The sequence below is a fragment of the Myxine glutinosa genome, chromosome 3, assembly GCF_964187855.1.
Source record: "Myxine glutinosa chromosome 3, kmMyxGlut1.1, whole genome shotgun sequence".
NCBI lineage: Eukaryota > Metazoa > Chordata > Myxini > Myxiniformes > Myxinidae > Myxine > Myxine glutinosa.
This window is the reverse complement of record NC_136263.1, coordinates 149642518-149663639: the sequence shown is the minus strand read 5'-3', so window position 1 is coordinate 149663639 and position 21122 is coordinate 149642518. Positions and strand designations below refer to the sequence as shown.

The window sequence follows — 21122 nt, the reverse complement described above, 5'->3', positions numbered from 1 at the left end:
CATGTTTTGCTTTTACCATGACACTGACTGGAGAGGGTTCGAGATCACGAACGTGTGTAGCAGTGGTACCTCGCTATTATTTTATTTTCATAAATGTAACGCTGAACACAAGGAATTTCCTGATGGATGATATTTGTGCCGATATTATTTGACATCCCATTATCATGCACAACACAATGACATGGAGGAAAATATGTCCATCCTATCGGCACCGCCCCCTTCAGGGTGATTGAGAACCATAGTCCCACCCAAACCTAGGATTGCTTCTTATTCTTTTACAAAGGAATATGACTTTCTGTACTTTTTGTGAAATCCTTTCAAGCTATTAAAATGACAATGCCAAAGGATATTGCACGAAGTGAAATTCTGTCAGATAGTACCAGTATAATTGCCATTGATGGAAGCAGCTCGGAAATATGTCATCTGAAGATGATTATTATGATGAACAAGAAGATGAATCCCCAGGTTTGACTGATCTCGTTTTTTTTCTTTTGATACCTGCCTAGACAATCAGTTGAACAGATCAGGTAGGTTGTCATATAATGCCTTCATAAAGCATTCACACCAATGGACTTTTTCCATATTTTGTTGTTACAGCCTAAATTGAAAATGGATTGAATTAAGATTTTTTTTTGTCATTGATCTGAACATAATACCCCACAATGTCAAAGTGGAATTTTTTACAAATCAATTAAAAATTAAAAGCTGAAATACAACAACAACAACAACAACAACAACAACAACAACAACAACAACAACAACAACAGGCATTTTAAGGCCATTTTCCCTGCAAGAGCGGGGGTTAGCCTTGCAGTCCCCATGACAATCTTCTCCATTTTGCCCTATTTTCTGCATCTCCCCTTGTTAACCCCCTTGCCCGCATTTCTTCTTCCACCATCTTTAGCCAAGTCTTTCTCGGTCTTCCCCGTCCTCTACTTCCTTCTACATTCATTTTCATCACTCTTCTCAACCAGTCACTTTCATCCCTCCTCAACACATGACCAAGCCATCTCAAACTGTTTGTCTTCACAGCATCCATCACAGGCTCTATTCCCATCATCTTTCGCAATTCATCATTTATCAAATGATGATATCAATATGATATATCAATATGATATCAATATGATGATATCAATGAATGATATCAAAAAGCTGAAATGTCTTGAATAAATTGGTATTCAGCACCTCTGCTTCAACACCAAATTCAGCTATAAGTTTTTTGATCAAATTGAGCAAATTGAATATGGCCGGATGGCCAGAAAAAATATTCTGTGGTCTGACGAGAAGAAAATTGAACTCTTTGGCTTGAATGCAAAGCACTATGTCTGGCGGAAACCGAGTACAGCGGATCACGTATGTAACACAATCCTTACCCTGAAGCATAGTGATGGCAGCATCATGATCTGGGGATGCTTTTCAGCAGCAGGGACTGTACGATTTGTAAAGATGGAGGGAACAATGAATGGAGCAAAATATCGGCGAATCCTTGAGGAGAACCTGCTTCAGAGTGCAAAAGACCTTAGACTGCGACAAAGATTTACGTTCCAAAAGGACAATGACCCCAAGCATACAGCCAAAGCAACACTGGAACGGCTTCAGAACAAGAACGTGAAAGTCATTGAGTGGCCCAGCCAAAGCATAGACTTGAATCCCATTGTGAATCTGTGGAATGACTTGAGGATTACTGTTCACCGATGCTCCCCATACTACTTGACAGAGTTTTAGCAAATGTGCAAGGAAGAATGGGAGAAACTCCCAAAATCTAGATGTGTAAACCTGATACAGACATACCCAAGAAGACTTGAAGCTGTAATCGCTGCCAAAGGCGCTTCTATGAAGTATTGACTCAGGGCGGTTGAATACTTGTGTAAATTATAAATTTCTGCATTTCATTTTTAACTATTTTGTAAATAATTAGAAAAAAAACCAAGACCGATTATAATCTAACAAGGGCATAGCTGGGCTTGTTTGAAACTTTCGTTGAAGGGGATAGTATGACATGGGTGGGGATGCCAGTAAAAAATGCAGTTAGCAAATAATACAAGTATTAAATATTTTTCAATAATTTTTTTTCCACATTCCTGTGCCACCTTCAGTCGAACGCCAGGCATTGACACCAGGCTCGTGAAGGACTTGGACAAAAAAAACGTACCCAGTCTGAATGTTGCTGTATCCAGTCAATGGCGAAACTGCAAATAGGGAATCCGCAATTTTCATGGATGGAAACCCTTACATTCCCTCATTCTGCTTTAAACTCAATATTTCTATATTTTCATTCCAAATAGCAATATTCATCATTCCAATCACAAACTAATACTATCGTGTTAATATATCAAAATATAATATTAATTCACGATTGTGTTGAGATATTATCAAACCAGCAAACCATTGTCATCTGTTCACTTCTGGATTCGGGAGCAAGGTCCATGTCGATCGCCTTTCAAAATCATAATTGTATTGAGGAATTTCTGAAACCTCCTACTTACTTTATGACACCCGCTGGGACCCCAAAACGTTCCACAGGTTATTATATATTCCTTTTAGTAAAATATGCAACTGTACTGGTTACTAAATGCTGTCTCCCTGTCATGTGTCCAGATCCTCAGCCCTAATTGGTGGTCGTTTGTGAGGGACATACATACATACATGCATCGGATGGATAGAGAAACGCTGATCCAAATGGCACTGCCCTACAGTGACGCCGTAAAAATTCCACTTTGACATTATGGGGTATTATGTGTAGATCAGCAACAAAAAAATCTCAATTTAATCCACTTTTAATTCAGGCTGTAACACAACAAAATGTGAAAAAAGTCAAGGGGTATGAATACCTTCTGAAGGCACTGTATGTAGCCCAATCGACTTTTTAAAGAAGATATTCCAACTTTAGTTGCGTATGTAGCAGATAGGACCGACATTTTCTTCCACGCCATCCCTACATAGAGTACTCTCTGACAAGCTACTGTTTCATCTTGTTAATAGGTTGCAAGTTGGGAGATACTTGCATAAACCTAATGCTATAAGCAAAAAGGAAACTTTCACAAGAACCACCCTCATAGTTTACTTCTAACCAACAAGAACATGGATAAACTGCAAATGCATGGAGGTTTATAAATAGTGCGGTGTGGTGTACATTGTGGTATTCTTGTACTACCTGACGGCCACGGTGATTGGAAGATAGACCATGCCGAGCAAGGCAACCGAGAGCTCGATTGTCAGGTGGGCTACCAAGAGCCCAGTTGCTCGTACCTGCACTGTCCACATCCCACTGGAAGAAAAGAAGAAAAATTAAGTCATATACCAGTCAGACATCCAGGAACATTTTATCATTAAGTTGGCAATGTTTTTCGAAACAATTGTGTCACTGAAGGTAGTATTGAATGCATACTTGGTCAGAAATGCCTCCCTCTGCGACGAGCTTCTTAAAAATAGCTTCTGCCATTGGAGAACGGCATGTATTTCCTATAATCGATCAGAAAAAAGAGATGAATGAAAAACCATTACTGACGTGTACATGTAATGTAGGAAAATTCATATTTAACATATAGGAGAGTTCATTTTTTCTGATAAATGAAAATATTGTTCAGTTCATTTAGATTGGCCTATTTAGCATTCCCATCTGAACACATGCTTCATGATTCTGAAATTGCGAGTTCCATCTGGAGAGTTCATAAAACATTACCTGGCACAGTCTTGAGAAAAAGGACATGGAAAGGGTCCTTTCAACACTTCCTTTGTGTTTCCAAGCACAATCCATAGTTTTGTTCATCAACTTTAAATAACAGGCGTGATGGACACTGACACAATTTATACTTCCATTGCTGACATTCAGAGTAAGATTTGTTATATCCACAAGTAATTTAGAGTGCAAATTTAGACCACTCTGGTAAAACAGGATGTATAAGAATTACAATGAACCACCTTTAGAGGCCACTTTTCCCTGCAGAGCAGGGGTTGGCCTTTTTCGGGCAACCTGGTCCCCTTTTTTTGAAGCAATGTTTTACGGCCGGATGCCCTTCCTGCCGCCAACCCTGTTAGTCGCCTCTTGCAATACACAGGGAATTACCAGCGAGCTGGTACTCAATTTGCCGACCTCAGAAGGATGACGGGCTGAGTCAACCCCCCTGGTATTAATTCAACGATCGACCGGGATTCGAACCCAGGATCCGAGGATCCCAAGCCGGCACTCTAACCGCTAAGCCAACACCAGGCGACATGTATAGGAATTACAATGTTGAAACGAATAGGCTGACGAAGTGAGATGTGGAAGTAAATCTATCTATATATGTAGAATATTTATTGAAATGACATATATCTATTATATACGGTATTTATCAAATTGGTGGAGAGTTTTTTTTTTTGTGTGTATACAACATCGAGGCTCGTGTAAGAGCTAACATTAATCACAATAAAACAAATGGACACATAAAACATACAATAAAGGGAGCTGGAGACAAGATGGGGAGAGAGAGGGAAGCACACAAGTACAACATTTGAGAGCAGGGACAATGGGATATCTGTGGGAGGGAGAGGGCTTGGGGGGAGGAGGCTTGGGAAGTGGGAGGGGGGGGGGGGGTGGGAGATGTATAAAACACATCGACACTGCTAGGACTTCCAGGACACAAGTCGGTATTTCAAGAAAGTGGATCTGGGGTGAATTAACGGGTGTAGAAAAGATCAAGGTTTTGGATGGGGGTAAGAGATGGTGGTGAACAACTATTTTAAAGACCTGGAGGGAGGAGAGAGATTGAAGAGAGTGAGGGAGTTTGTTCCAGAGGTGGGAGAAAAGAGGAATGAAAGCGTGAAGGTGAGCAGAGTCTTGATTTTGAAAGTTTCACCAGAAGAGGATTGCTGGCAGATCTTCTGTGACTTGTAGGAGTATTTGGGGGACAGAGCACAGACAGAGCTGGGGGAGCTAGGCCGGAGAGGAGTCGGTAGAAGACAGAAAGACTACCAACCTGCCTGCGGCGAGTGAGTGAGTGAGTGAAAGGCCCTCAGAGTTTTCTTCATCATGGGAGATTCCAATGATTCTGGAAGCTTTGGTTTCAACAACGTGAAGCCGAGACAGGTGTGAGGCAGGAGCACTAGGCCAGAGGGGAGAGCAGTATTCCATTGAGATGCGGAAGAAAACCTTGTATGTGGTGAGGAGCTCAGGTGTGCCAAGGAAGGACTTCACACGACGGAGGATGCCCGGCGACTGGCTTTGCAGGCCAGCTTGGAAAAGTGTTTTTTCCCAGAAAAGGTCATGGCAGAGAGTGAGACCCAAAAGCTTGAGTGACAGATCTTCTTGGAGAGGATTCTTGAGAAAGTAGATGGGAGGGTTGTCCAGTCGGTCTTTTCGGAGAGACATAATGAGAGTGTGAGATTTGTCAGGATTGAAAGACATGTTCCACTCGTTTGCCCAGTCTGTGATTTTGTCCAGGTCTGCAGAGAGTGAGGAGGCTGCAGACTGCCGATCTGAGGGATGAGGTATTGAGTGGCAGAGAGGGGAGTCATCAGCAAAGAGATAGAGAGAATTTTCCAGAGAGTCGGAGAGATCATTGATGAAGACCAGAAAAAGCACAGGGCCCAGATCACTGCCTTGGGGAACTCCATCCTGAACAGGAAGGGGAGATGAGAGAAATCCATTCAGGGCCACACGTTGACTACGACCAGAGAGAAAGTCCGCAAGCCAGGCATGGAGATTTCCATGGATACCATAGGAGGAGAGTTTGGTGAGCAGAGCGGGGTGCCAGACCATATCGAAGGCACGTGATATGTCAAGGGAGACAGCTCTGATTTCCTCTTTGGTATTGAGGACCTCCATCCATGGTTGAGACATCAGAAGTAGCATGTCCAGAGTAGAGTGACCTGGTCTGAAACCAAATTGATGATCAGAGATTAAGCCAATGGGGAAGAGGACGGATTTGATATCTGAAGCAATGATGGATTCCATGACTTTGCTGATCATTGGGATCAGGCTAATTGGTCTGTAGTTGCAAGGATCTGTTTTTGCACCTTTTTGTGTGAAGCGGTAATGTTGGCTGATTTCCAAACTGATGGCAGATGACCTTGAGCAAAAGAGAGGGTGAAGAGAATAGAGAGAGGGTGTGAAAAAGCGGCAGAGCAGGATTTTAGGACACGTGGGCTGATGCCGTCTGGTCCAGTTGCAGAATCGAGGATTGAGAGTCGAGGATTGAGAGAAACTTCTCCACCTTGTCAGGAGAGAAGGACACAGAGTCCAGGAGCAGCTGGGTACGACGGTACGGTGGGTACAGCGAAGGACGGGTTGGGACACAAGATTTTGAGGCAAACACAGAGTTGAGGCATTCAGCTTTTTCACGTGCGGAGTTAGCTGTGTAGCCATTTGAGGTAAGGGAGGGGATGGAGGTGGAACAAACACCAGAACCAGATTTGACCAGACGCCATCAGGATTTGGAAGAGGGAGACATGTTTGAGAGTTCAGTCTTGAGAGTATAGAGATCGTGTTTTCTGGCTCTCCTGAGGGTAGACACACACTTGTTCCGGGCTTTGTGAAAGGAAATGAGATCACCTTCCGTTGGATTTTCCTTCCATGAGGCGAAGGCAAGTTGTTTCAGGGAAAATGCCTCACCACAAGATTCCATGTACCATGGACGGGTTTACCGTGGGAGTTGTTGTATGCAGATGATCTGGTGTTGATTGCGGAAAGTATGGATGGACTGAAGGAAAAGATGAACACGTGGAAGGAATGTATGGAGACAAAAGGTCTGAAGGTGAATATCAGAAAGACGAAGGTGATGGCAAGTGGTAAAGCACGTGGTGAGGTGGAAAGAACTGGGAAGTGGCCCTGTGCTGTGTGCAGGAAGGGTGTCGGAGTGAACTCCATTCAATGTACAATGTGCGCTGAGTGAGTTCATCAAAAATGTAGTGGTCTGAGAGGGTCATTAACCAGTGTGGCAGCTACATTCAAATGTAAGGTGTGCACAGAGGGAGCTGCAGATGGAGGAAATGTTGAGTTGGATCTTGGAGAAGGCGTGAAGCTGGAAGGTGTGAAAACATTTTGCTACCTCAGAGACATGCTGAATGGAGAAGGTGGATCAGACTCGGCAACGGTTGCTCGAGTGAGATGTGCATGGAAGAAGTTTCGGGAATTGAGTGGCGTGCTGATGATGAGGGGAGTGTCGTTGAAGCTGAAGGGAAAGGTGTATGCTGCATGTGTGAGAAGTGTTATGATTTATGGGAGCGAGACATGGGTAATGAACGTAGAGCAGCAACGGAGGTTGGAAAGGGTGGAAATGTGAATGGTTCGACGGATGTGCGGAGTATCGTTGAGAGAGAGGAAGCCAAATGATGAATTGCGAAAGATGATGGGAATAGAGCCTGTGATTGATGCTGTGAAGAGGAACATGTTGAGATGGTTTGGTCATGTGTTGAGGAAGGATGAAAGTGACTGGTTGAGAAGAGTGATGGAAATGAATGTAGAAGGAAGTAGAAGACGGGGAAGACCGAGAAAGACTTGGCTAAAGATGGTGGAAGAAGAAATGCGGGCAAGGGGGTTAACAAGGAGAGATGCAGAAAATAGGGCAAAATGGAGAAGATTGTCATGGGGACCGCAAGGCTAACCCCCGCTCTAGCAGGGAAAATGGCCTTTAAAATGCATGTTGTTGTTGTTGTTGTTGTTATGGACGGGAGAAAGGTTATTACAACTGCAGATGAAATGGGATAAATCTGTGCATGAGAGAGAGCAATTTACTTTGGAACAAGTCCCAGGATGAGTTGATGTCAGAGGCAGTAGAGATGGGAGACCAGTCCAGATGATTCATGGCTGCTTGAAGACCGTACCAGTTGGCCTGAGTGAAATGCCAGACTCGTCGACGCTGAGGAGGCTCTCTGAGAATGGCCAGAGAGATGTCCACTTTAACAAGCATATGATCAGATGAACCGATTGGAGCAGAAGAAGAGCAGCAGACATTTGCAGGGTAGTTTGTCATAACCAGGTCTAGAAGACAAGATGATCCGTTGACTGAGATCCAGGTCGGGAAATTGACAGATTGCGTCAGTCCCAGTTGGTCGCAGAAGTCCTTTGCTGAGGTGCCATGGCTGGTGTGAGAGGAACCCACATGCAGCCAGCTGGCATGATGGCAGTTGACATCACCACATATGAGGAAGAGAGAGTTGGAATGAGTAGATAGAAGTTGGTCCATGTTATCAGACAGCAAGATGTAGATTGAGTCATCACTGTTTGGTGGACGGTACAACACACATATGAACAAAAGGTGGGAGCGAAGGGGAAGCCGTAGCCAGAGGTACTCCTGGGGGTGAGGTGGAGAGAGGGCAGTGCAGGGAGAGTGAGGAAGAGAGTTTTGATAAATATAGCAACCCCACCTCCAGGATGAGGATCAGGTCTATCATACCGGAGGAGGGAGTTACCATGGAGAGATATTTAGGAATCAGAGACATCTTGAAGGAGGAAAGTTTATGTTAAGCAGATTAAGTCTGGTTTGTCAGAAGCAACCTGTATGGAGAGATCATTCAGGATGAGCGACGGCCCCAGATGTTTGAGGTCCATACCGTTAAAGAATAGGAAGGGGCAGCATCGGATACAGGACAGGGGAGCGGAGGGTTAGGGTAGGATGAGGAAGATGAGGAGGAGGTAGGGAGAGCTGTTGATCGTGTGTCGGAGATTTCAGAAGAGCTATGAGAAAGGGAAGGATGAGGAGGACAAACGGTTTGGTGGTGATTGGATGAGGCACAGTGAGGTGTTGTTTGAGGGGGGGGAGAGCGAGGCAGAAGGTTGGAGGACATGGAGGTAAGAGTTGGAAGTGAGAGGAAGCAGGGAGGATGCTTTGAGGAGGAGGGGTGAGAGGAGAGAATTGGAGAAAAAAGGAGGGTGGGGAGATTTGAAGGGGAGGGGGGAGTTTTGAAGGGGAGGGGTGAGGAGGGAATTGAGGAGGGGAGGGGTGAGGGAGGAGATTTGAAGTGGAAGGGTTAGGGGGGAGTTCAGGAGGAGAGGGGTGAGTTTAGGAGGGGAGGTGGGAGTTTAGGAGAGGAGGGGTGAGGAGCAAGGGGGGAGATTTGAAAGGGATGGGTGAGGGGGGAAAGTTTAGGAGGGGAGGGGGAGTTTAGGAGAGGAGGGTGAGGGCAAGGGGGGAGATTTTAAAGGGATGGATGAGGGGGAGTTTCGGAGTGGAGGAGTCAGTTTGGATTTTAGAAAGTGTTGGACGATTGATGGAAAACTAACATTTCTTGCAAAATGAGTTTCTTGTGATTTTTGAGTCAGAGATCCATTTTAAAATGTTGGAGGAGGGGTGGAATGCAGGTGAGTTTCAGAAATGTTGAAAGAAAGAACTGTAAGAAATTGAATTCTTATGTGAAATGAAGAGATTTGGGGAGCAACTAGAAGACAACCTTTTAAAGAAGAGGAAGAAAAGTGTTTTATAATATACAACAGAATACAACACGACAGGGGAAAGTTTAAACATTTTAAAACTAAACCGTGAAAACTATCTGGGGAAATTCCCTAAATTAGGGCATGAAAGATTCCCAAGGGGGATTAAGGAATGCAGAACAGGTTCAGAAGCAGGAACAGAAGAATAGGATATTGACAGCCAGGAGAGCAGAGAACTGAGGAACAGGGAGGTGTATAAGCAAATGTCTTAGTATGGGAGGAGAGGCCTACTTTTTAAATTATTCATTAATATCATTTTTTGAAGGTTAGGTGAAAGTGGATCAGAGGAAGAAGGAGAAAGTTGAAGGAGTATGGTGAAAACTAGAATTGGAAAGGTGTCGGCTGGAGAGGATTGAGTTTTGAAGGAAGGAGAGAAAAAAAAAAACGGGTGGGGCAAGCACGTGGTCGAAGAACAAACGAACATGCGGGGAGAAGGAAATTTGATTTTTTTTTTTGAGATTTTTTTTAAAATTAAGACTAAACAAAGGGCAAGATGTTTGCGGGAAGTATATGGTGAAAAGAAAGACAAAGAAAAAGCAATACAGTGAGAGAACGAAAGTAAATGGACAACAAACAACCGCCGAGAGGAGACAGGAAAGCCTCGAGGGACCAGGCCTGAAAAACGCGGCAGGAACAACCGACGATTATACACAGGTATGCACGATTTACACCGAGATCTTACTAGAAGCACACAGTAGACACACACCGTAAAATAAAAATACAGTTTTGACAAAAATACAAATGGGAAAAATACTTTACTTTGATAGCGTGGAGAGCTTGGAAAAACACAACCTCGCCGGCAAAACCGGAGGCGGAAGTGACTTGAGCCTTTACCACGACCCCCACTCCCAACCTTACCAAGAAGTATGCCCCAATCAGCCCCTCCTGTCACATAAACTCCCAAAGTTATTTTCCTTATCCCATATTGACATACTGTGCTCAGCAAAACCGTTTCACATTCAACAGCATGAATTACAAGCATTGCTTAAGTGTTACAACTAAGAGTATAATGCAAAAAATTCAGAAAAACATCATCATCATAGGGAATTATAGGCAGTAATGTTAAATCTTCGGGTTATTAATCGAAGGTGTTGTTATGTCGGTAGATTCATAAGTCACCACAATGACGTGATTCAGACAAGTATATTCTTGGGAATAAATCAGGGTTGTGTTCCATTACCAAGCAGCTCGTAGAGTGCTCGCTGTGTGGCCTAAGCACTAAAGCAAACACTCCATTGAAACAGTCGATAAGGAACAGCTGGCTCTACAACTACAAGCCGATTGGTAATGGAACACCACCCTGATGGAGCTATGCCAAAGACACAGCACAAAGCACATTTTATGAACAAAAAATAAAAATAAATGGAACCTGACGATAAAGTAACATTATTACGCTTCGTCATCAAGTCCCATGTTGTTATGAATTCAGATAATCAGTAATCACGTAACACACTGACGTGTGGCTAAGTAACGCACTTTGTGTGTGGATAGGTAACGCACTGTGTGGGCAAGTAACGCACTGTACATGTGGATAAGTAACGCAGTGTGTGTGGGTAAGTAACGCACCGTACGTGTGGATAGGTAACGCACTGTGTGGGAAAGTAACGCATTGTACATGTGGATAAGTAATGCACTGTATGTGTGGATAAGTAACACACTGTATGTGTGAATAAGTAACGCACTGTACATGTGGATAAATAATGCATTGTATGTGTGGATAAGTAACGCACTGATGTGTGGATAAGTACACACTGTATGTGTGGATAAGTAACGCACTGATGTGTGGGCAAGTAACACACTGCATGTGTGGATAAGTAACGCATTGTATGTGGATAAGTAACGCACTGATGTGTGGGCAAGTAACACACTGCATGTGTGGATAAGTAACGCATTGTATGTGTGGATAAGTAACGCACTGATGTGTGGGCAAGTAACACACTGCATGTGTGGATACGTAACGCATTGTATGTGTGGATAAGTAACGCACTGATGTGTGGGCAAGTAACACACTGCATGTGTGGATAATTAACGCATTGTATGTGGATAAGTAACGCACGGATGTGTGGGTAACGCGCTGGACATGTGGGCAAGTAATGCACTGTATGTGTGGATAAGTAACACACTGTATGTGTGGACAAGTAACACACTGTATGTGTAGATAAGTAACGCACTGTATGTGTGGATAAGTAACGCACTGTATGTGTGGATAAGTAACGCACTGTGTGTGGATAAGTAACACACTGTATGTGGGCAAGTACCTCACTGTATGTGTGGATAAGTAACGAACTGTATGTGTGGATAAGTAACACACTGTACGTGTGGATAAGTAATGCACTGTATGTGTGGATAAGTAACGCACTGTATGTGTGGGCAAGTAATGCACTGTATGTGTGGGCAAGTAATGCACTGTATGTGTGGGCAAGTAATGCACTGTATGTGTGGGCAAGTAATGCACTGTATGTGTGGGCAAGTAATGCACTGTATGTGTGGATAAGTAACACACTGTATGTGTGGACAAGTAACACACTGTATGTGTAGATAAGTAACGCACTGTATGTGTGGATAAGTAACGCACTGTATGTGTGGATAAGTAACGCACTGTGTGTGGATAAGTAACACACTGTATGTGGGCAAGTACCTCACTGTATGTGTGGATAAGTAACGAACTGTATGTGTGGATAAGTAACACACTGTACGTGTGGATAAGTAATGCACTGTATGTGTGGATAAGTAACGCACTGTATGTGTGGGCAAGTAATGCACTGTATGTGTGGGCAAGTAATGCACTGTATGTGTGGATAAGTAACACACTGATGTGTGGGTAACGCACTGATGTGTGGGTAAGTAACGCATTGTACGTGTGGATGAGTAACGCATTGTACATATGGGCCCGTTACTAATACTGACTACTGTACACACGTTTCAATGTTCCTCGACGCACTTTCGACACGTTAATCACGAGTTTAAAAACTCACATTCGACATACAGGCAGAAACATGATCCAGATACCCACCCTGAGGATATGACTCGGGTGACTCGGGTCAAACACCCTGATGATGTAATAACTCCATATTGTATAACACAAGGTCAGATCCCATTGTCACCTCTTTATTTAAAACAACAAGCTCCGTCATGTCGTTCAAATGCCGTACCGAAACACACGAACAGCACTCTCTTCTTCATGGCCATTCCGCGGACCACGCAGCAGCACAGCTGGTCAACTCCACTCCAACGGCAAACTATCCGATAAAGATGCCAGAACCTTACGTTACGGTTTCCTTCGCGTCTTGAACATCAGCTGTCCTACACAGTGTTGCCAACGAAAATTTCGCCGACAAGAAGCGGCAAATGAACCAACAGGCGCCCAATTTTTTATTTAATTGTTCCAAATCCGAAAAGGAGGCGAATCTGGAGCCAAGGTTATTCCACAGATTAAACGTTAAATATATATATATAAACATTATAAATATGGCTAGGCCGAGAGTCCTCTATTTTTCTGTTATTGTATTATCCATTATTCTTTCGATTTCTGTTGCAAATCGCAATCCTTCGAAATCTAAACATGCCACAATATTAAAAAGGTCAATTCACACGATTCTTCTTCCGGCCTACACTTCCGGAAGTACGAGAATGGATGCTTTTTGGTGCAATTTTGGATGCCCTGATAAAAAAATATGTTGAGTGATTGGAGACCAAAGGCAAACAACTGAAACATACCGTACGTTTCTCCGTTATTTTTAGGATGTAAAGACTTTCAAAGTCGATTCGCATGGAATTATTGCCAAAGCGGTGCCGAAAGATTATACACCGCTACGAATGGACCGGTTGCTACACCGCCGGGTTTCTAATGTGAGCCGGTGTTCATCTTCTCCGAAGGATTGTTCAAACATAATTTTGTTCGCCTGTCATAAACTGGCATATTTGCCCATTATTCTCCGAGAAACCTCTGTTTATAACGTGATTTCGTTCCCATACAGCGAGAGAGAGCAAAGTATCTTGGCGTGGTCCCATGAAAAGGCCATCTATTTATTACGTACGCACTGTTTTGCGTCTTTTTCTCTTCCCTCACTTACTGTCTTATTCCAGGTCACCACCATCTAACTCCGTTGTTGGCGAAGCTACCTTAAAATAGGAGAGAATACGGTGCTTACTTCCTTTGATTAAGATCGTCAATTGAAATATTGATGAAATGGGCAATTTTATGTATCCATGGCAACGTTTTTTGGGGAAAGGGGGTGGATTTTGGAAGTACCGTGCTCTGCACGACGTCTTTCTTGTCTGTTTGTATATCAATCGCCTACAGGTCACAATTTCAAACCGATCTTTACGAAACTTCACCAAATGGTAGAATTGGTCATAAGGGAGAAGCCTATTGATTTTGAGGTCAAAAGGTCAAAGTGTCAACATAGGCCAAAGGTCAACAACCATGTCAACTTTCTAAAATCCTCAATTTTGATCGGATTGACTTGAAATTTGAAGAGGATTTGCATATCACATCACTGAATTCAACCAACAATTTCTTTTGAGGTCGACATAGGCCAAAATATCAACATAGAGGACAAACAAAGGTCAACAACTTAGGTGGAATTTCTAAAATCTTCAATTTTCATCAGATTGACTTGAAATTTGAACAGGATTTGCATATCTGGTAAATTAACTCAACCATCAACTATTTTTGAGGTCAAAAGGTCAACATAGGCCAAAGGTAAACAATTTAGGTGAAATTTCTAAAATCCTCAATTTTCATCTCATTGACTTGAAATTTGAAAAGGATTTGCATATCGCATCACTGAATTCAACCACCAATTATTTTTGAGGTCAACATAGGCCAAAGGTCTAGGGATTTCACGACATATTTCTTGTTTATTACTTGCAAAATCGAAGATTTTTCAAGTATATTGGTCGATTGCGTTTGTGGTTCTGTCTGTTTGTCTGTTTGTCACTGGCCTACAGGTCACAATTCTAAACCGATCGTCACGAAACTTCACCAAGTAGTCTAGGTCGTCCGAATTGAGAAGCCTATTGATTTTGAGGTCAAAGGTCAAAGGTCATCTGGAGGTCACATTTCTAAAATCGCCATTTTAAATCCGATTGACTTGAAAATTGAATAACATTTGTATATTGAGTCAATAAATTGGGAAATGAACTATTTTGAGGTCAAAAGGTCAAAGGTCAACTCAAGGTCAAATTTTAAAAGTCATCAATTTTCATTCAAAAAGCCATCAATTCTCAACCGATTAACTTGAGAATTGAACAGCATTTGCACATCGAGTCACTAAATTGGGAAACATACTATTTTGAGGTCAAAAGGTCAAAGGTCAACTCAATGTCAAACTTCCAAAATCATCACTTTTCATCTGAAAAACCGTCAATTTTCATCCGATTGACTTGAAAATTGAACAGCATTTGCATATTGCCTCATTGAATTAGGAAACCAACTATTTTGGAGGTAAAAAGGTCAAAGGTCAATTGAAGGTCAAACTTCCAAAATCATCAATTTTCATCTGAAAAACCGTCAATTTTCATCCGATTGACTTGGTAATTGAACAGCATTTGCACATTGTGTCAATAAATAGGAAAACCTACTATTTTTGAGGCCAAAAGGTTAAAGGTAAACTCTAGGTCAAACTTCCAAAATCATCAATTTTCATATGAAAACCCATCAATTTTCATCCGATTGACTTGAAAATAGAACAGCATTTGTGCATTGCCTCACTGAATTGGGAAACCAACTATTTATGAGGTCAAAAGGTCACAGGTCAACTCAAGGTCAAACTTCTAAAATCATCATTTTTCATCTGAAAAACCGTCACTTTTCATCCTGTTGACCCGAGCTTTGATCAAGATTGTAAATTTTAATCTTCATGAAATGGACAATTTGCTGTATCAATGCAAAACATTTTTTTTTGGGGGGGGGGGGTGGATTTTGCAAGTGTCGTGCTACGCGTGACGTCTTCTTGTTTATTTATTTATTTCCTTCAGCGGCCGACGTCTATGTCTTAGAGAAAACGTGAGAAGTCCACGTTTTTGGTATTTGCAAGGAGCGGGTAATTGAATTTTAAGCAAGAATAAGTGACAAATCCTTCGATTATCACCAAAATCCATCCTATAATTAAGAAAAACGCTAATATCGATTATGACACGAAGAAGATCTTTGGAAAAGTTTATCAAGATTTTTTATCAACTAGTACACCCGCTCACTACAGGAGCGGCAAGAAGGGTCATTCCTCTTTGGGGTATATAGATTACAGTCGATCTATGGTCGGGTCTCAAGAACATTGGGTGGGTGTTCATTTACCAAGTTTCTTGTGGAGAGATCGCCAAGTGGTTTAAGCATTCGAGCAACCATTGCATTCAAAACCGTTAAGGAACGGCTGGCTTGGCAAGCGCAAGCTATCTGCTTGGTAAATGAGCACAACTCGGGCTTCTTCCCTTTAAGTTTCAAATTAAACAGCAGGATCGAGTTTCAAAAGTTCGCGACGGAAAATGCCACGGTAGCGCCAGAAAGGGCCATGTTATTAACCCACCATTTGTGGGTTATATATAGTGTACAGTAGATCTTCGCTCAGTTCTGTAAGTAAACCTTACTTCACGGATGTCGGGATTCCTCCAAATTTCTTCATTTAGTGTTATAAAGAGCATTAGCGACTGTTTAAAAAGCTAAGCATACGTGTTTGTGGTTTATAATATTTTTACTTCCTGTAGAAGCTGTTGCTCCCACAGAAACGCCATTATAGTCCGGCAGCTAAGCTAAATATAGCATAACAATTGTGCATTTTGTGAGGAAAGCACCAAATTTGGCACACTAGCAGACTATCATATTATGAAAAGATCTGGATATTGGGCCATCTCAGATTCAGAGATTGTATTTTTGCAAGATTTGCAGATTTGCAAGCTGAGATTGCAACGCCAGGGACGGCCGACTCCTTCCTGTGAGCTGCCCACGTCACCCGCACAAGAACAGCTCATCAAATCACTGCAGCGGCACTGCACATCCTGCAACACCATGCGTATGAACGCCACTGTATGACATATGCTGATGATGCAGAAGACCTGCCTGAGTTCGAAGACTGGTGTCACCAGAGAGGAGAAGACATTCCCAACTTTCAGTACTGGGCAACTGTGCTGGAACTAGAGTTGTTGGTACTGGTCTACGTGCGTTCTCTGCGGCAGGCTTCATTCACGATGTACCTTGATGCCCTGACGGAACTGGTCCCATGGTTCCATGCCTTAGACCACACACACTATGCCAGGTGGGTCCCTGTTCACCTGAGGGACATGGTTGCACTCGCAATGAAGCACCCAGATGTAGCCAGAGAATTCAGGGCTGGCAACTTCACTGTACAGAAGATGAAGAAGGTGTTGTCTTCGATCCCAATCGAATCGAAATCTTGCAAAAATCAAATCTCTGAATCTGAGATGGCCCAATATCCAGATCTTTTCATAATATGATAGTCTACTAGTGTGCCAAATTTGGTGCTTTCCTCACAAAATGCACAATTGTTATGCTAAGTTGCCCCACTACAAGTGGAGAAGATCCCAAACATCTGCTTTGTTCAGGCCAGGCCGCCCCAGCAAGTTCAGCCCAAGAGCAGACCGCAAGATGCTGAAAGAAGTCTCTAAGAACCCCAGAATGTCATCACGGGACCTACAGGTAGCTTTTGCCACTGTTGATGTCAAAGTGCACGAGTCTACCATTAGAAAGAGGCTGCACAAATTTGATCTGCATGGGAGGTGTGCCAGGAGGAAACCTTTGCTGTCCAGAAAGAACATCAGGTCAAGACTATAGTTTGCCAATGAACACCTCCGCAAAGACCAGCCCTTCTGGAACAATCTGCTCTGGACAGATGAGTCAAAGGTAGAGCTATTTGGCCACAGTACCAGAAGACATGTTTGGCGAAAACCAAAGACAGCATTTGACCACAATAACCTGATACCAACTGCAAAGCATTGTGGTGGAAATATTATGGTTTGGGGCAGCTTTGCTGCATCAGGGCCTGGGCAGCTCACCATCATAGAATCCACGATGAATTCTTCATTGTACCAGAGGGTGCTTGAGGATAATGTGAGGCCATCTGTCGGAAAGTTGAAGCTCAACCGAAGGTGGACCTTGCAACATGACAATGACCCTAAACATACCAGTAAATCCACCAAGGAATGGCTGAAAAGAAAGAAATGGAGGGTTCTGGAATGGCCAAGTCAAAGCCCGGATCTAAATCAAAATCGAGATGTTGTGGGGGGATTTGAAACGAGCTGTGCATGCACGAAACCCCTCAAACATCGCACAGCTGAAAGAATTCTGCATGAAGGAGTGGGCAAAAATTTCTCCCAGTCGATGTCAGAGACTGGTAGACAGTTATAACTTATAAGAAACGCCTACTTGAGGTTGTTTCTGCCAAAGGGGGCAATACCACCTATTAGAGCCAAGGGTGTACTTACTTTTTCCACAGAAGGAAATGGCATCTCTGTTAATTTTTTGTTGAATAAATTATTACAGTCAACTTTTCATTGTTTTTTGTTCAATTAGATCACCTTTATCTGTAGATACTGTTTAAATGATTAAATATTGATATGTCCACATATGTTAAAAAGATTTTAAAAAACATTTCATGGGGTGTACTTACTTTTTCCACATGCGAAATTTGCATTTATGTTTATTTAAATTATACAATGGACTACAAAATGTAAATGTTTCATGATATTTGTTATATGAAATCACCTTTAACTATCAATATTGTTGAAATGAAGATCAAATAGCTGTATGTTGAAATATGTTGAAAAAGTCAAAACTTTACATGGGGTGTACTTACTTTTTCACGTGACTGTAGATCATACTAGCAAAGGGAGGCATAGTGTACATAGTAATTAAGTGTTGCATGGATTTTTATTAAAATGCCGGAATGTTTTTGTGTTGCATAATCAGCATTGTGTGAGCATTTCATACACAGGCTAATGGAAGTGGCAGGTAAGGACTGTCATGAGGCCAAACCCAGGAGACGGTGGGTTAATTGAGTCTCATTCCTTACAACCACCCACACAGCTGTCAACTGTGAAGGTGTGGGTATGTTGTGTTCTTGGAAAATTTGCTGCATTTGCAAGAGATATAATCCTGAAAAGGGATCTCACATGAATTCGGCAGAACACTGGACCGAAGCCTTGTGGGCTTTAATGATGACACACGCAGCAAATTGAGCGTGACAAATAAACTGCCTTGTAGACCAGATAACCGGAGTCATGCCATATCCGCAACAAGGAAGAACGTGCCATAGTGCTACATGATGCAATAATTGGACATCCTCTGAATACTTTCTTGGCAATGTCTCTGCAACATGCCAACCACATGAACAAAAGTAAATATAGGGTATGCTCACAACTTCCTCATTCATCAAAGTTAGGGTTGACTCTTATGGTGATTCCATTCCCAGGTGAAGATATGTGTGGATATTTGGTTCGCTGGCAGTATCGTCCGACGCTAACCAAAATACAACAGACAGATGCAGCAGTAAGAGCAAAAATAGTTGAGATAACGAGAAAGTGAAAGTTTGGGGGAAAATTGGTCTGAAAAAAGTTAGTGCCATGATTTGGACGATGAGCTGAAAAGATTAAATCACACAATGTTGCAAATGAATGACGAAAGCCAAGAGGCTAGAGTGATAAATGCAGAGTGATGATAAATAAGTGGCAAGGATGAGGACACATGCTGTGTTGTAGTTTTGTTAATTTGGTTTGTCATCTCCAGGCTATGTCGCTAGTCTGGGAATGTGTTTCGAAGTAATTGCTGAGTCGTGTAGTTAATTGCTTGCAAAATATCAACTTCCTTTTCATTTTAGCTGTTGACATTTTGCATTTAAGATTGCTATAATAATGGAAAATTATAATCATTGGTTATGGGAATAGTGGTGACTAGCCGAAACCCGTGGAACATCCACAGAAGGGAAGATGTGGTGTATGGATAGAGTGTACCATTATGGATGGCATAGGGGATTTGCTTGTCCGAGTAAGAGTTAGGAAGAAAGATGAGAATGAAGAGTGCGTATATGAACAACGATCGCCGACACCGGCACAAATGCATGCTCTGGATTGTCCACTCAGTGGATGGCTTGCTTTCGCCTTCGCCTGTCCAATCAGCAGATGGCTTGCTTCGCCTTCGCCCAGCAGACGCCAATACGATGGCGTCGTAAGATGGCGTCGTATCGGCAGTTAATCGGATGCTTTTGGGCCCCAACGTCGGCTAATTCAGATTTTTCGAGTATGGCTGTACGTGATAAACAAAGAGCGTGGTTCGTAGATCGTAAATCCATTAGTGCCGTGGGCACCGGGTCACTGGGTGCGGCGTAAAAGGGATAACAAAGTCGAGTCCTTACGCTATTATTATATAGACTAGCCGAAACCCGTGGAACATCCACGGAAGGGAGGATGTGGTGTATGGATTGAGTGTACCATTATGGATGGCATAGGGGATTTGCTTGTCTGAGTAAGAGTTAGGAAGAAAGATGAGAATGAAGAGTGCGCATAGGAACAACGATCGCCGACACCGGCACAAATGCATGCTCTGGATTGTCCACTCAGTGGATGGCTTGCTTTCGCCTTCGCCTGTCCAATCAGCGGACGGCTTGCTTCGCCTTCGCCCAGCAGACGCCAATACGATGGCGTCGTAAGAAGGCGTCATATCGGCAGTTAATCGGATGCTTTTGGGCCCCAACGTCGGCTAATTCAGATTTTTCGAGTATGTCTGTACGTGATAAACAAAGAGCGCGGTTTGTAGATCGTACACGCTATTATTATATAGATTATAACATTCATATATGATGAGGCTTTGATTTGGGTGTGAATGAGAAAAATGTGCTTCAGGATTGGGTTTTAGGATCATGACAACGATGCTGAGGAGGAGCTGAATGTGGGTGACGAGTCAACAAGCCTGAACGAGCCTCCTGAAGAAACGGTCTTAGGCACCGTGTCGGTAGTTAAAAAAAATAAGCTTATATTCAACTTGTCTGTACTACGGATGAGACAAATGGCAGGAAAAAAACCTTGAAGGACAACTGAGGTATTTTGGGGAAAATTTAGTGCTGTAAGCATGAGAGAGCCATGCTGAAGGAGACTAGATAATAGGCGTGAGCAACGAGTTGGATTAAGAAGTGTACCTTTCGCTTTTTGGATTTTAACCCACCTGCAAACAAATATGAGTTTAAGTTTTTTTTGTTTTGTTTTTTATGCATATGAGTGTATTGGTGTTGTGCTAATGATGTATGCCTTTGTGTTGGCAGTGTCCCTACTGTCGCATTTGCCAGAAGGAATGGATCCACTTCGGGAAATTTGTCAATCTCAAAGCTTCCAGGGTTTTGGGGGGGGGGGGGCCTGGATGGAAATCACGGGGGTGGGGAAGCATAATTCTGGCAGGCAGAGAAGGGGGCCTGGGCCAAGATGGGGGAAATGTTAGTCAGATTGTCAGAGATGACAAAAAGGACAGAGCTGTAGCGGTAAAAATGGATAATCGTAATCTCTGGACCAATCAGACAGCCATGGCCAGGAGCATGCTAGGTAAATGCATCATGTGATCAAGTTGAGCTCGGCCAAGGGAAATATCCTTGCTTGTACAGGGTCGGCTGAGAGCCATTTCACAGTTGCTGGGCAGAACTGCTTCTTTGTGCTGAGCTGGCAAAAAACATGTTTTTATCTTTGGTTTGACCTTGTGCAAAAATGTGAAGCCAAG

At 42.9% G+C, this 21122-nt stretch overlaps 2 protein-coding genes across 3 annotated transcripts in view; both read right to left on the bottom strand.

Annotated features, from left to right (window-relative positions):
• The window catches only part of LOC137417990 (low molecular weight phosphotyrosine protein phosphatase-like), a 28376-nt gene extending 15331 nt beyond the window's left edge, over positions 1–13045 (bottom strand). For both annotated transcript variants that reach the window (XR_013622886.1, XM_068103927.2), the window contains exons 1-3: positions 12562–13045; positions 3389–3462; positions 3155–3268 (exon numbers count right to left, since the gene is read on the bottom strand). Coding sequence is in view for 1 of the 2 variants with exons in the window: in XM_068103927.2 (XP_067960028.1) it covers positions 3155–3268; positions 3389–3462; positions 12562–12598 (225 nt within the window). In the remaining variant the exon portion in view is untranslated. The remainder of the gene's footprint in view (positions 1–3154; positions 3269–3388; positions 3463–12561) is intronic.
• LOC144891364 (uncharacterized) lies at positions 9877–12796 on the bottom strand. The gene is made up of 3 exons (XM_078774674.1): positions 12197–12796; positions 11490–11839; positions 9877–11418 (listed from the first exon to the last, which is right to left on the bottom strand). The coding sequence occupies exons 1-3, from the start codon at positions 12291–12293 to the stop codon at positions 10873–10875; spliced, it is 993 nt and encodes a 330-aa protein (XP_078630800.1). The 5' UTR covers positions 12294–12796; the 3' UTR covers positions 9877–10872.
• Positions 13046–21122: the final 8077 nt, after the last annotated feature.